At 38.5% G+C, this 15,121-nt stretch overlaps 2 protein-coding genes across 2 annotated transcripts; both read left to right on the top strand.

Annotated features, from left to right (window-relative positions):
* LOC18602188 lies at positions 1,180-3,364 on the top strand. Its single transcript, XM_018119314.1, has 4 exons — positions 1,180-1,343; positions 1,903-2,452; positions 2,542-2,722; positions 2,809-3,364. The coding sequence occupies exons 2-4, from the start codon at positions 2,157-2,159 to the stop codon at positions 2,854-2,856; spliced, it is 525 nt and encodes a 174-aa protein (XP_017974803.1). The 5' UTR covers positions 1,180-1,343; positions 1,903-2,156; the 3' UTR covers positions 2,857-3,364.
* On the top strand, positions 13,485-14,762 carry LOC108661608. The gene is made up of 2 exons (XM_018119067.1): positions 13,485-14,151; positions 14,221-14,762. Exons 1-2 carry the CDS (start codon positions 13,485-13,487, stop codon positions 14,760-14,762), a joined length of 1,209 nt encoding a protein of 402 aa, XP_017974556.1.

Genomic DNA, 15,121 nt, shown 5'->3' with positions numbered 1-15,121 from the left:
TATCACGTAACATTTTTCAGTTTCCTTTTGAAAAAAAATTTTATGGGTGCACTCGTTTATGATTTATGGTCTGATAATGGTTACATTTAACATGCAGTTCTGGGCAATGGAGGCAATTTCGACCATCCAAAAAATAGTTATCCCCTTTGATCTGAAGGACAACGTCTACCCACGAATGTGCAAATGGGATTGCAATCAAAAGCCAAAAGACTTCTACAAGGCAATTCAGGAGTTAGAGTCATCAACCATGTGAGTGATCAGCTATTAATTTTTACGTTATATATGTATAATAATTTTCCCTATTCGATAATGACAACATTTTATTTGTTTATTTACAATTGTGGGCACTAGAGACGTTGGAACCCACTGCGGATGAGGCCTTCTGAGAGTATTTTATGGACTTTGATGTCCCCTTATAGGAGGGACACGAGTACGTGCCAATAAGGTACATGGAGGATCGGTCAGATTGGGGCTTAGGTGCGAGGCAAAAAAAGAGAAGCTTGAAGGAGAAAAGAGCCTCTGGTGGCACGAAGCGGATGTGCACCATCGCTGCTTTAGTTGATGAGTTGTCTAGCCCTAAGTTGATGGATGAAGGGGACGACCATGGTCAAGGTAGTGAACAGTCGGTAAGGACAATTGTAACAGTTTTGTGTTCTCCAATTCCATATGTGATTATCGAATAACATTTTTGTGTTTGCAGTTGGACCATGCGTCGGTAACTCTAGAACCACCCACCGATCCTCTTCAGACGCAGAATGGAAATAACCTGTCGGTAAGATCGGTTCTAACGGTTTGTGTTCTACATTCCCACATATGTTTATCGAGTAACACAGTAATTTCTGTAATTGCAGTTTACGAAAGCGACGACAGGTCCTCAAGCATTGATCGGTCTGGCTCAATCGTAGACAGCTAACGAGTTGACAGTAAGGATATTAAAGTTGTAACGATTAATGTTCAATAATTTCATACATGATTATTGAATAACACAGTTATATATGTAATTATAGTTTGCGAAAGTGACGACAGGTCCTTAAACACCGATCAGTCCGACTCCACCGCAGACTGCTAATAAGCCGCCGGTTAAGATATTAAAGTTGTAACGGTTAATGTTCAACAATTCCATATATGATTATTGAATAACACAATTATATATGTTATTGCAATTGACCCAGTCGAGAACAGTCAATGACGGAGCAGTCACTACCTGTCAGCTCCAATGGATCATGCGCAAGCATGAAAAAGAGATGTTAGAGCTAAAGGCTTCAATTCAGTCATTGAGTCTAGCAATGCAGACGCTTGAGGACCGTATCGTTGGTCGAATTCTTAATGGCCTTAAATCACAAGTATGTTATTCTATCTTCGCTTGTATTTTGATGGTTTACGTTTAGCAACTGTTTAGATTGTGTTTTCTTGCTAGTTTGATGGTTTTTGGGGTTAAGTGGTAGTGGTTTAACTGGTTTTTGGTCATTAGAGGGTTAGGACATTTGTATTATAGTTAGTTATTGCTGTGTCAGCCTCAACGTGTGACAACATTTGCCTTGATATGCATGGTGTGTCACAACATTTTACTTGTTATTCATGGCATGTCACAACGTTTGATTTGATATGCATGCCGTGTCACAACATTTTGCTTGTTATCCTTAGAGTGTCACGACAATTTGCTTGTTATGGATGGCGTGTCACAATGTTTAACTTGTTATGCAGGCGTGTCACAACATTTTACTTGTTATGCATGGCGTGTCACAAAGTTTATCTTGTTATGCATGGCGTGTCACAACATTTTACTTGTTTTGCATGGCGTGTGACAACATTTTACTTGATATGCACGACATGTTATAACATTTTACTGTTTATGGTTTGTGGTATTTTATGAGCTAACTAACAATTTTTCCAATTTTGTAGAGCGGTCCATCTCACAGTGCTGCTCTGAAGCACGATGTGCTGATAATGGACAGCATCATGATCGTGGTGTTGACATTGACGACGACATTTTTGGTGCTGACGAAGAGCACGTAACTCATGTCGATGACATCGTTAATGAAGCTGTGGTAGTGGATGTCACCCTTCCATCAGATGATGCTGAATGAGAGCATGTTCCTTTGCCCGAGTCCATTATCGATGCATCTGCTGGAGGGGACGAGGAGCTTGACTCAATCATGGCTGAAGGAGAGCATCTTCCTCCGGTCAATATATTCGTCAATGCAGCAGCAGGAGTTATCGTTGATTATCATGAGAGCACTCATGATGCAGTTGAGATACGGTCGTCGTCACTAGAGTCATCTGTTGTCCATCATGGTGCATCAGAAGTTTCAGACCCAACTGAGCTGGCACGGTTGAAAATGGCTAACAAATACATGGCAAGCCCATTCGTCGACCCTTTAGTGACCCGTCGAGATGTGATGGATAAAATCGTAGAAGACTATGAAGCTTTCAAGAAAGACGAGTCTGCGAGGTAAGCTCGTAAATAACATTGCAAATATTGTTTTTTAATGAAACATTAATCCACCAAGACTTATGAAATTCATTATGTTACATATGCAGGCATAACGTCGGCATCTTAAGGGATCAAGGGGCTGACTTTTTCATAACCTTAGAGGATCCCAATGAGAAAATGACAAGTGAACATATTGACGCATGCCTCAACCTACTCTGCAAGCGAATGACAGGGCCGAAGTCGAAGTTGTACACTACCCGTGCATGCATGGTTGACATGATATTCTTCGTAAGTTTATTTAAAAATTATTCAATTCTATAAATACTAAGTTTTTTATTGCATGAAGTGTAAGCTAATGTTTACATGTTTCACAGGACACCATACGTATGCTACACACTGAATTTCCAACAGAAAATGCCTAGGCCACAATGCAAATTCCAGATGAGTTGCGGGGTATGTAGAGGGTGAAATGCCAACATACGCCAAAAAATGGGAAGATGTGAATTTCATCCTCGTGCCTTGCAACGTTGGTGGGCATTGGGTGGTTGTGAAGATCGACTTGGTGAGGTAGACGATCAAAGTGGTGGACTCAGCAAGAACTTTGAATGCTAAGGATAACGGAGTTCGTGCAGGTCAAATGACACCCTTGACGACAATGATGCCATTCATCTGCCACCAAGTCGGTTATTTCAACAACATACGTCGGAAGAGACGGGATTTGACGTCGATGTCATTGGATATTCATTTGCCAAAAGCCAAAGTGCATCGGCATAATGATAGTGTCAGCTGCGGTATGTTCATGATAGGGTACATGGACCATATTGTGCAATAAAAAAAGATCAAAATTAAGCAGAATATGATTGCAAAAATGCGTCGGCAATATGCTCTAGAAATTTTTTCCAATAGTTGTGAGAGTGAACCCTGAACATATCGGCCATTGTCTGTACAATTTTTTTGTATACAAAATTTTTGTATACACAAATTTTTTGTATACAAAATTTATTTTATACAATCCATTGTAAACAGAATTAATTCTTTCTGTATACACAATATACTTTATATAATTATTTTATACACAATTAATTTTTTGCCTATACACAATTAATTTGATACCAAGAATTTATTTCCTTTTCTATATACAATACATTTAATTTGATACACAGTCGCAAGAAGTCAGTGTGAGACGCCATAAATATGATACCACTCAGCTTGTCCCCACATACATCTACTTGCACTCAGCGTGTGACCCCATAAATCTGCAAGAAGTCAGCATGTGATGTCGTAAATCCACTATCACTTAGCGTGTCAACTGATAAATCTGCTTCCACTTAGTGTGTTAGCCCATAAATCTGCTTCCACTCAGCATGTCAGAACAATTGGATCGTGCCATGTCACGCCATAAATCTCTAAGACTTATAAATTTAATTGTTATGCATGGCGTGTCACAACGTTTAACTTGTTATGCATGGCGTGTCAGAATAATTTACTTCTTATGCATGGCAGGTCAGNTATGAGGATCTTGACATTTTGCCTTTCCAAGAGATGGGGGAGTTCATGCAGTGAAGCATACGTTTTCGGGATGCTCATTGAGGTCAATCCACAAGCTTGGTCTATCAAACTTTGTGTAGACACTATAAAAATTATAATAAAATTTTATTAATTAAAAAAATCATAAACAAAAAATGAATGAAAATGACAAAAAAATGGAAAAAAAGAGGTACGACTGGCAGGGTGCGGACGCACCCTGCCAGGCGCCACCCTCACCCTGCCAGACGCGAAAAATTCCCCTCTAGCAGAGTAGTGGGAGCGTGCCCCCTCCAAAGGCCAAGAACCTAGTATAAAGGGGAGGGGGGCACTGTAGCAAAAAGGGGAGCCGAGAGCCAAAATCTGCAAACCAAAGAAATCCTAGTTTTCTAGTAGCCACAATAACCCACAAATCAAAAAGATACCAAAAATAAAATGAAAAAAGGAGAATAGGAAAATAGTTTAGCTTTAGGATTTGAAGCTCATTTTTAGGGAGATTTTGAGGGGATTTTGATAACCGGTCAGGGAGGAAAGTCTTGGGATAGTGTTGTTGCTGGTTAGAAGATAGATTTTGGGGTTTTAGTGCCACCGGTGGAGGTGTTAAAGCTTGGGTTTTGCTTTCCCAAGCTTGGGTGAAAGGAAATTGCTGCCGACAAAGTGATAAATGGGCAGCCAGAGGGTTTAACGCTGCCAGTGATAGCCCAGAAAAAGGAGAGAGCTGATCGATCGGTGAAAGGAAGAGAGGAATAAAGAGTGAGAGGAGCTCGATTTAGGCGGTGAAGGGAGAGCCAACCAGGGCGACGGTAGGATAGAGGGAAAGAGGAGCCCGATTTAGGGTTGTGACGGGAGGTCCGATTGTCAGTGGTGGCCTGTGAGAAAGAGATCTGTTAGAAAGAGGGCAAAAAGGAGTTTTTTTTAGAGAGAAACAAAAAGGAAAATGAAGAGAGAGAAAAGTAAAATAGGGCTTTATAGCTAGGGCTCGAAAGGCTTAAACGACACCGTCTGGTAACTCACCCAAAATTCACTTTTATTCCCTCCAAACGGCTTTGTTTTGGGAGCACCAAAGGCTGCTAAACAAGGCACCGAAATGGTGCATTTTGGAAGAGATCTGAGGGCCTTGGGAAGCAGATCAGTTGGAGCGATCCGATTATCTTGGGCCACTTTAGCCCATAAAAGGTAAATCTTTTTTTTTTTATTTGGTCTTTGTGGTTGTATTTGGCCCGATGTTTGGTAAGAAGGTAAATTAGTTTTAGTAGGTTATTAGGTAAAAGAAAAAGATAAAATACCTATAAAATGATTAGATATTAATAGAAAATAGAAATAATAATAATAAATAAAAAGAAAGAAGAAAAATATAAAGATGGATGAGGATAAAAATAGAATGTTTAATGATATATAAAAAAAATGATAAAAAATGAGAGTAGATAAAAAAATATAAGAATATATATATATATATTTGTTTATGTAATAAACAAATAAATAATAAATCAAGTAAAATAGTTATTCAAATATATAAAAAAAAACAGATCCAAGCATAATATACATAGAGAAATAAACAAACACTTAATTATTGAAAATTAATAGATTTAGTTTAGTAAATATAGGAAAAGTAAACATTTAACATTAGGAATTGATTTATTTAGATTAATAATGTATGCAGATGAGAGGATTATATATTTAGATTTTGAATATTGTTTAGAAAAGATATAAGTATGGGAAATGATGAAATGTGGAACATATTTATGAGATACATAATTATGTAAATTTATGTAGAGACAATAGGAATGAAAATAAATTAGGAAGAATTAGAATTAAAATGTAATAAAAATAAAATATGAAAATATCAAATTGGGTGAAAAGATAGTTCTATATAAAATTGAGATGGGTGCAAATGGAGATAGAATGAAAATAGGATAAGATGAAGAACTATTAATAAAATAATTGTTCAATTTAATACCGATGATGGGATGATCGGTCGAGACGCAAGAAGTCGTAATCCCAGGCCCATATTCCCTAGGTTCGAAATTCGAATTAAGACTCCACCAGTACGATAAGAGGACCTCGATTTCAAGATCTCGAATTTTTTAATAAATAAAGAATTTGACTATACAAAAATTACTCAATAAAAATAATAAATAAATAACAATAGATAAAAAAAATGATGATAAAAAAAATAATAATAATTCGAATATATAGTAAATAATTAATTTGTGAAAATGCAATATACATGACATTAAATAAATAGAAACATAAATAAATAAATAAATAATAATAAAAATCTAAGACAACAACTAATTTAAAATTAAGCATTAAATGGAATCATAAACAATTTATCTAATTATAAAAGGAAAATATAAGAGTAACCTCGAATAAAAAATGTAAAGTATAAAAAATAATAATTAGAAATAAAATAAAAAATATGATAATAAAAAGTAAAATAAAATAAAAATAATAATTAAATAATAAAAAATGACAAAAAAAAAGATAATTGCATTAGCATAACATATATATATGTTGCATCATGCATATCATTGCATATAAATATTTTTGTTTTCGTGTTTAAGCCCCGATGATGGGATCTTTCGAGGATCTTACAAAGGCGAGTATTCCTCAAAATGTTCTCTAGGTGAAAAGGTGTCTCCGGGTCCCACCAGTATGATGGGAGGGCTCGAAAAACATATTTAATAAAAGGCTTTTTCCCGTATTAGGTTCATTATGCACTAAAATATTATTTTAAAAATAAAACGTACGATGACCCCGATGACGGCATTTATTCGTCGAATTTGCGAAGATGAATTTCTCGGATAATTCTTTAGGTGAGAGAACACCCCGGATCCCACCAGTATAATGGGCGAATCTGAGAGAACATCCTCAATACAAGGTTATTCGTCCAACATTTTTATCTCACGATATGCATTTCATCTTGCCTCACATTTGCATTCCATTTTAGGTTAAATAGGAGATAAAATAAGAGAATAATAACTAAGAAAATATAGTGAACTTAAAAATTAAAGCCTAATAAGATAATCTAAGAATGGTACCGTTCATGGAACGAACGTCCCGGGGGTGCTAATCCTTCGTCGGGTGTAACCATACTCCTGAGCCTAGATCTAGAAAATCGTAGACCAGTTTAAAGTTTTCTTCGGCGGATTTAAAATTAATTTAAGGTTTCGTCGATTAGAATCGAGTCAATAGGTGGCTAATCGCATCTAGTAAAAAAAATTGATGGCGACTCCTATTTTTTAGAGTTTTCACTCGTTGTCGTAACGTGCGGATCCCCGGACCCACACGTTACGACAGCTGGTGACTCCACTGGGGACTTCCGAGAGTCGAACCATTAAATAATAAAAGGTTATCCAAGGCTTTAAATAATTCGATGTTTCCTTAGTGTTAATGATTTGTTTTGCATATTTTGTTTGGTGAATTCGTTTATTTCGCATTTATTACTTTATTGCTTTTAATAATTGTGGGGTATTTAGGATAAAGGGATGTGAGATTGTTACTCCGAACTCGATGTTTTCCTTCACACACACAGCACATTTTGCATTCATGCACAAACCCTCCACCCGGGTTATGTCCTTTTTAGGAAGGAGTTTAGTAGCTACGCTTTCGTGAGGTGATAACCTCTGCACAGGCTAGTAAAGACTTTCACTCAAATCGAACCTAGTCCGTTTGAAGCCTGTAATGGGTGAGGACTGAGGTGACTTACTAGTCCGCGTGGACGACAGTGAGGAATGATTTGGGAACCTTAGCTCTGTTTGTAATCCTAACTCAGCATATAGAATACCGAGAACAACTTAACCCTAGGTAGGGCCTGACCCGTGAGGATATACCCCATAAATAGGTACACATGAAGCAATCTCTTTCGCCCCTTCTATTTTAAATTTCCCCATGATATAATAAAATATTGTGGAGTAAATAATGTCTAACGACGTTAGTAATACCCATGATATTGCTTATTATTCTCTCATTATTTTTAACACTTTGTTATTTATTTTTACCATATTAATTTAAGTTTATTTTGCTTGTTATGTGCATTTTACATGTCCATTTGCATATATCATAATTGCATGATTCATTAAAATAAAAAAATAAAACAATAATAATAATAAATGACAATGCATTCACCAACATAAAATTCTAACTTATTTATTTGACCCATAAAGAATAAAATTATAGAGAAACGAACCCTACACAGATACAACACAAGAGCTCGCTCTAAGTACATGGGGGACGAACACTCGGAGAGAATGGACGAGATCGAGAAGAAGCAAGAAGAGATTATGGGTCAGTTGTCAAAGATTTTGGAGTTGATGTCGACAGATAAAGGGAAAAGAGTGGTGGGGAATTTTGGTGCACCAGAAGATGTTTAACAGACAGAAGCCAATACAGATCATGTATATCCACCAGGATTCACACCACCCTCAACAAGGAATGCGTCTATCCCCATGCCATCGATAGGACAATATCCGTTCTTTGGGATGCCAATGCCTACAGAGCCACCACCGACTTATGCCCAAGAGAGGCTAATTAGAGGGACAAGTCCTTTAGACCCCATCTCTGTACTTGATCTAGACGATAAAAAAGAACAAGAGAAGCTCAAGTGTGGATCCGTTGAATCAAAAGACAATCCCGATACCCACAAAAAATTTGACCTTTTAGAGGAGAGACTACGCATGATATAAGGAATGGGAATGTATTGCTCTATGGATGCAATCGAACTCTGTCTCGTTCTAGATGTGGTTATACCCCTAAAATTCAAAGTTTCAGACTTTGAAAAGTATGATGGAACCAAATGCCCGGTCACACACATCACTAGGTATTGCAGAAGGATGGCTGCATATGCCCATGATGACAAGCTCTTGATACATTGCTTCCAAGATAGCCTCACTGGTGCTGCAGCAAAATGGTACGTCCAACTGAACCGCAATCGAATCCACACGTGGAAGGACCTTGCTCAGGTGTTTGTAGCTCAGTATAAGCATGTTACAGATATGGCTCCAGATTACCTTTCTTTACAAAACATGGAGAAAAAACCCACTGAAAGCTTCAAAGAATATGCTCAAAGATGGAGGAATATGGCTTTTCAAGTTCAGCCACCATTGATTGAGAAAGAGACCATCATGATGTTCGTTAACACCCTGCTAGACCCTTACTATGAACGGTTGGTTGGTAATGCCACAAAGAACTTCGCTGATATGGTGATTTTAAGAGAGATGATAGAGACTGCCATTAAACAAGGGAAGATAGAAAGAGGTGATACGGCACACACGAAAAAAGAAAAACTTTTAAGAAGAAGCCCAAGCCATCACTTCGGGACAACCTCAAGGAGGAAGCTACAAGCCTTACCAGCCATATCCACCATACCCCTATTATCCAGTTGTGAATAACACTTCACAAAGCCCATACCTATATCCACCCATGCCAAATGCCTTTTCTAACCTGTACCCATATGCTCCCATCCAACGGACACCTTACCCCATAAATATCCACCCACCTACTTCCACACCCGTTATAGCTTCAACCACATAACAAACAACACCTTCAAACAACCATACTGTCGGTGAATCAAGAGGATAGCAAAACAAGCAAGAGAAAGTGTAGTTTGACCAAATTCCAATCCAATATGCTGAACTCTTCACTCAGTTAGTTGCAAACCATCTGGTGGCACCTTTATATATAGAGCCATTGAAACCTCCATTCCTGAGATGGTATGACGCTTCCGTCAATTGTGATTATCATTATGGAGTCGAAGGTCACTCGATCAAGAATTGTACAGCATTCAAACATAAGTTGCAAGGGTTGATCAAGGCAGGAATCCTGAATTTTGAAAAGAAACCGGAACAGAATGTTAACAACAACCCGTTGCCAAATCATGTTGGGGCAGGGGTAAATGCAATCGAAGGGGAGGTGTATGTTAAAAGAAACATTCGGAAATGGAAACCCCCATGGAGAAAGTGTTTGAAGCCTTGGTAAAGGCCGATATGCTCGAGGTTTGGTCAGAATGTCTTGACGTGAATAATTCGGGAGATATCCAAGGACCATACTACTTATATCACAAAGGATGCGTGGGGCATTTAATTCAAGATTGTAGTTCTTTCTGGAAGGAAGTGCAAAGGATGATGGACGAATCAAGGATTGAATTCTACATGGATGAATCAAGGATTAAATTCTACATGGAAGCCTCAAGGCCAGTAGTAAACATGATGGCCAAAGATTCCACTCACCCAATGAAGATAAAACCTTTAACCATTTTCTATGAACCAATAGGAGAATCTGTGGAACACAGAACCCATGCCAAAATGACCATCAAAGTCCCTAAACCTTTCCCCTACAAAGATGACAAAGCTGTCACGTGGAACTACAATTGCAATGTACAAGTTTCAAATGCGGGGAAATGGATGATCGAATCTCAAGATAATGCTGCAAATATAACTAGTGTTGGGGGGATTACCCGCAACGGACGTTGCTATACACCGGAGGCATTAGAGAATCTTAGGAAGGAGAAAGGAAAAGAAAAAGAGCAAAATCTGAGAGAAGAAAAAGTGCAATATCAGGAATCGACAGATAGGTCAAAGGGGTCGGTGACGAAAAAAAAAGCTGTCGAGTTCCTCAAGTTCATTAAACATAGTGAGTACAATGTGGTCGAGCAATTGAACAGGTTGCCTGCTCATATTTCACTACTATCTTTGCTCCTCAGCTCGAAATCACATAGGAACTCTTTGATGAGGATTCTGAACCAAGCATTTATGGATCATGACATTTCAGTTGAAAATTTGGACTACATCATTGGGTAACATAATATCCTTTAGCGATGAAGAAATCCCTTCTGGAAGTAGGGGAAACTACAAAGCCTTACATATCACTACCAAGTGTAAAGGTTGTACCGTTGCAAAAGTGCTGCTTGATAACGGATCGTCATTAAATGTGATGCCCATGAGGACCTTGGCCCGCTTACCCATCGACATGTCTTACATGAGAAAGAGCCAGATGATTGTGAGAGCATTTGATGGGACAAAAAGAGAAGTAGTAGGGGACATTGAGATACCGATAGAAATAGGCTCGTGTACCTTTACCACTGAATTTCAAGTTATGGATATTGCTCCTTCATACAATTATTTGTTGGGAAGACCTTGGATCCACATGGCTGGGGCTATACCTTCATCGCTTCACCAAAAGGTCAAGTTCATCATGAATGGGAAGATTGTATGTGTTAACGAGGAAGAGGACTTACTCATAAGCAAGCCAGGAGATACTCCTTACGTGGAAGCGGCGGAAGAAGTGCTTGAATGTTCCTTTCGATCCTTCGAGTTTGTTAACACCACATATGTTGGAGAAGGAACCACACCACCCATTCCGAGGCTTTTCAAAACCACCAAGATGGCTGTCAGTCAGATAATAGGGAAAGGATATCGAGCGGGGGTAGGACTGAGAAGAGAACTGCAAGGCATTAAAAGGCTAATACGTGTTACCAAAAATGAAGAAAGGTTTGGCCTGGGATATAAGCCGACTAAGAAGGAAAGAGAATAAATAATAGCTGAAAAAAGAAGGGAAAGGTTGGCTCGCTTTAAGGGGCACAGGTTGGAAAACCATAGAATGATATATCATCATCTCTACGAGATATTTCGGTTCAGAGGCTGCATCTTTCCTGAATCACTCACCGTTGGGAGCCAAGAATCAGTGTCAACATTAGGGGAAGCCTTTTCTGATTTATCAATATGTGTAACGGAGGAAGGCGAAGAGCAGCTAGGAAATGCGGAGGGGATCTCTTCTACATACCTCGGACTATCTGAGCTGAAGTTGAGTAGTTGGACCACCATGAGTTTACCAGTCACTTGTGATTCAATTTCAAAGTAATCCAAACTAAACATCCATGCTTATGCCCAAAAGCATTGGAAATTTTATGTATCGGGCTTTTTATCATTTATCATTCTAATAAATTGACATGCGTAGTGCATTTCTCATATCTTCTCTCATAATTCACCATTTCCATTTTTATCATCTTATCCCTTGATTTTAACTGTTTATCTATACAATAGCTCTAATCTTTCAATTCCCGTTACTTTTCAAGATTCCAAATAATGAATGCGAAGATGATAATGACAGTAGTTTTGAGGTTAATTTTGAAAAAGGTACAAGTGTTAGTGAACTTGACGATATAGAAAATGTGGCGGATTATAATTTAACTCCGGACTTATTAAGACTAGTAGAACAGGAAGGGAGACAAATTATCCCACATCAAGAGACACTTGAAACGATTAATTTGGGAAATGAAGAAAATAAGAAAGAAGTTAGAATTGGTACGATGTTGGTGCCGACTGAAAAAGAAAAACTAATAAAGCTACTTCATGAATATGTAGATGTGTTTGCATGGTCCTATCAAGATATGCTAGGACTCAATACAAACATTGTAGCCCATAAACTTCCTTTGAAACCTAAATGCAAACCAATTAAGCAAAAGTTGAGAAGAATGAAACTTGAAATGCTGTTGAAAATTAAGGAAGAGGTGAAAAAACAATTCGACGTGGGATTCTTGGAAGTAGTTAAGTACCCTGAATGGGTTGCAAATATTGTTCTAGTGCCTAAAAAAGATGGAAAAGTAAGAATATGTGTGGACTATCGAGATTTGAATAGAGCTAGCCCAAAAGATAATTTTTCTTTGCCCCACATCGACACCCTTATTGACAATACTGCTCGCCATTCCATGTTTTCCTTTATGGATGGTTTTTCAAGGTATAACCAAATTAAGATGGCACCAGAGGATAGAGAAAAAACTACCTTCATAACTATGTGGGGGACCTTTTGTTATAAGGTAATGCCATTTAGTTTGAAGAATGCTGAGGCAACTTATCAACGAGCCATGGTGACTCTTTTCCATGATATGATGCACAGAGAGGTTGAGGTGTATGTGGATGATATGATTATAAAAGCTCGCAAAACAGAGGACCATGCGACCAATCTTGAAAGGTTATTTAAGAGGTTACGAAAGTTTCAGCTCAGATTAAATCTGGTAAAGTACACTTTTGGAGTCACTTCAGGAAAGTTACTTGGTTTCGTCTTTAGTGAAAGAGGAATAGAACTTGACCCAGATAAGGTTCAAGCAATCTGTGATTTGCTTCCTCCCAAAACATAGAAAGAAGTTAGAGGATTCTTGGGAAGGTTGAATTATATAGCCCGGTTCATATCACAACTCACACTCAAATATGACTCAATCTTCAAGCTCCTTCACAAGCACAATCCTGGGGCGTGGAATGAAGAGTGCCAAGTTACTTTTGACAAGGTTAAAGAATATCTGTTGAGTCCGCCAGTGTTGGTACCACCTGTGGTCAGGAGACCCCTCATTTTGTACCTGACAATAAATGAGGGATCCATGGGATGTGTGTTGGGACAACATGATGAAACTTGTAAGAAAGAAAGAGCAGTTTACTACTTGAGTAAAAAGTTCACTAAGTACGAGTTCAAGAATTCCTCGTTGGAAAAGATGTGTTGTGCTTTAGCATGGACGGCGCATCGACTCAAGTAGTACATGCTATATCATACCACTTGGCTCATTGCGAAGTTGGATCCTATTAAATACATCTTCGAGAAACCATCCTTATCAAGCAGAGTGGCAAGATGGCAAGTGTTGTTGTTCGAATATGATATCATATATGTGTCCCAAAAAGCTATCAAAGGAAGTGCAATTGCTGATATTCTGGCGAAAAGGGTGGAGGAGGATTATGAACCCATGGAGTTTGAGTTCCCAGATGAGGACCTAATGTCGGTTTGTCTAACAAGTGAGGAAGAATCAAAGGAGAAAGAGAATTGGAAGATATTTTTAGATGGAGCTTCGAATGCCTTGGGGCATGGCATAGGGGCCGTGTTAGTGTCACCAGAAGAAGATCATTATCCCGTCATAGCTAAACTCAACTTCTATTGCACCAATAATGTGGCTGAATATGAAACTTGTGTCATGGGTCTTCAGGCAGTAATCGAGAGGAAAATTCACATTTTGGAAGTGTATGGGGGTTCTGCTTTGGTTATTTATCAGTTGCGAGGAGAATGGGAGACACGTGACTCAAAGTTAATCCGGTATCATAAGTATGTTTCAAAACTGATTGAAAATTTTGATAAGATTTGCTTCACCCATTTGCCCCGAGAGGAGAACCAAATGGCTGATGCATTAGCCACGTTGGCAGCAATGTTCAAAGTTGGTACCGATGTCAAGATTCAATCCATCATGATTAATCTTTGAGAGTACCCCGCACACTGCTCCAATGTAGAGGAAGAAGTAGACGAGAAACCGTGGTACCATGATATTGTGCATTATCTCAAGTTTCAGCAATATTCGGAGCAAAGCTCAGAAAATGATAAGAAAACCATTAGAAAGTTGACAATGAATTTCTTCTTGGATGGGGACATCTTATACAAGAGGAGTAGGAATCAAGTGCTTTTGAGATATGTGGATTTAGCCGAAGCTCAAAAAATAGTTGAGGAAGTTCACGAGGGAATTTGTGGGGCACATGCAAGTGGGCATATGTTGGCAAAACAGGTCATGAGAGTAGGGTATTACTGGCTCACGTTGGAAACGGATTATATAGATTTCGCTCGAAAGTGTAACAAGTGTCAGATATACGCAGACAGAATCCTTACTCCTGCAAATTCACTGAATGTATTGACATCACCATGGCCATTCTCAATGTTGGGCATGGATGTGATTGGGTTAATAACCCCGAAGGCATCAAATGGGCATCAGTTTATTCTGGTGGCAATCGACTACTTCACTAAGTGGGTAGAAGCAACATCTTATGCTAATGTGACCTAGAAAGTGGTATGTAAGTTCATCCAAAAAGAAATAATATATCGCTATGGTCTCCCGAAAAGGATCATCACAAATAATGCTAGTAATCTCAATGGTTCAATGATGAAAAGAGGTTTGTGCCAAGTTCAAGATCAAGCATCACAATTCAGTGCCTTATCGCCCAAAGATGAATGGAGCGGTAGAAGCAGCCAACAAGAACATCAAAAGGATAATTGAAAAGATGACAGATGTATACAAAGATTGGCATGAGAAGTTACCTTTTGTTTTGCATGCTTATCGCACAACAGTCTGAACTTCCACGGGAGCTACGCGATTCTCTTTAGTGTATGGGATGGAAGCAGTTTTGCTAATTGAAGTAGAAA

This window comes from Theobroma cacao, chromosome 4 (genome assembly GCF_000208745.1).
Source record: "Theobroma cacao cultivar B97-61/B2 chromosome 4, Criollo_cocoa_genome_V2, whole genome shotgun sequence".
NCBI classification, from domain to species: domain Eukaryota; kingdom Viridiplantae; phylum Streptophyta; class Magnoliopsida; order Malvales; family Malvaceae; genus Theobroma; species Theobroma cacao.
Note: the sequence above shows the minus strand (reverse complement) of the source record. Positions and strands in the feature narration are given on the sequence as shown.

Coding starts and splice junctions, on each gene's coding strand:
- LOC18602188 (XM_018119314.1), top strand. CDS start 2,157: ATGGCTGAAGGAGAGCATCTTCCTCCGGTCAATATATTCGTCAATGCA. Junction 2,453..2,541: donor AAGAAAGACGAGTCTGCGAG/GTAAGCTCGTAA, acceptor TTACATATGCAG/GCATAACGTCGGCATCTTAA. Junction 2,723..2,808: donor TGGTTGACATGATATTCTTC/GTAAGTTTATTT, acceptor CATGTTTCACAG/GACACCATACGTATGCTACA.
- LOC108661608 (XM_018119067.1), top strand. CDS start 13,485: ATGCTATATCATACCACTTGGCTCATTGCGAAGTTGGATCCTATTAAA. Junction 14,152..14,220: donor GGCAGCAATGTTCAAAGTTG/GTACCGATGTCA, acceptor GCTCCAATGTAG/AGGAAGAAGTAGACGAGAAA.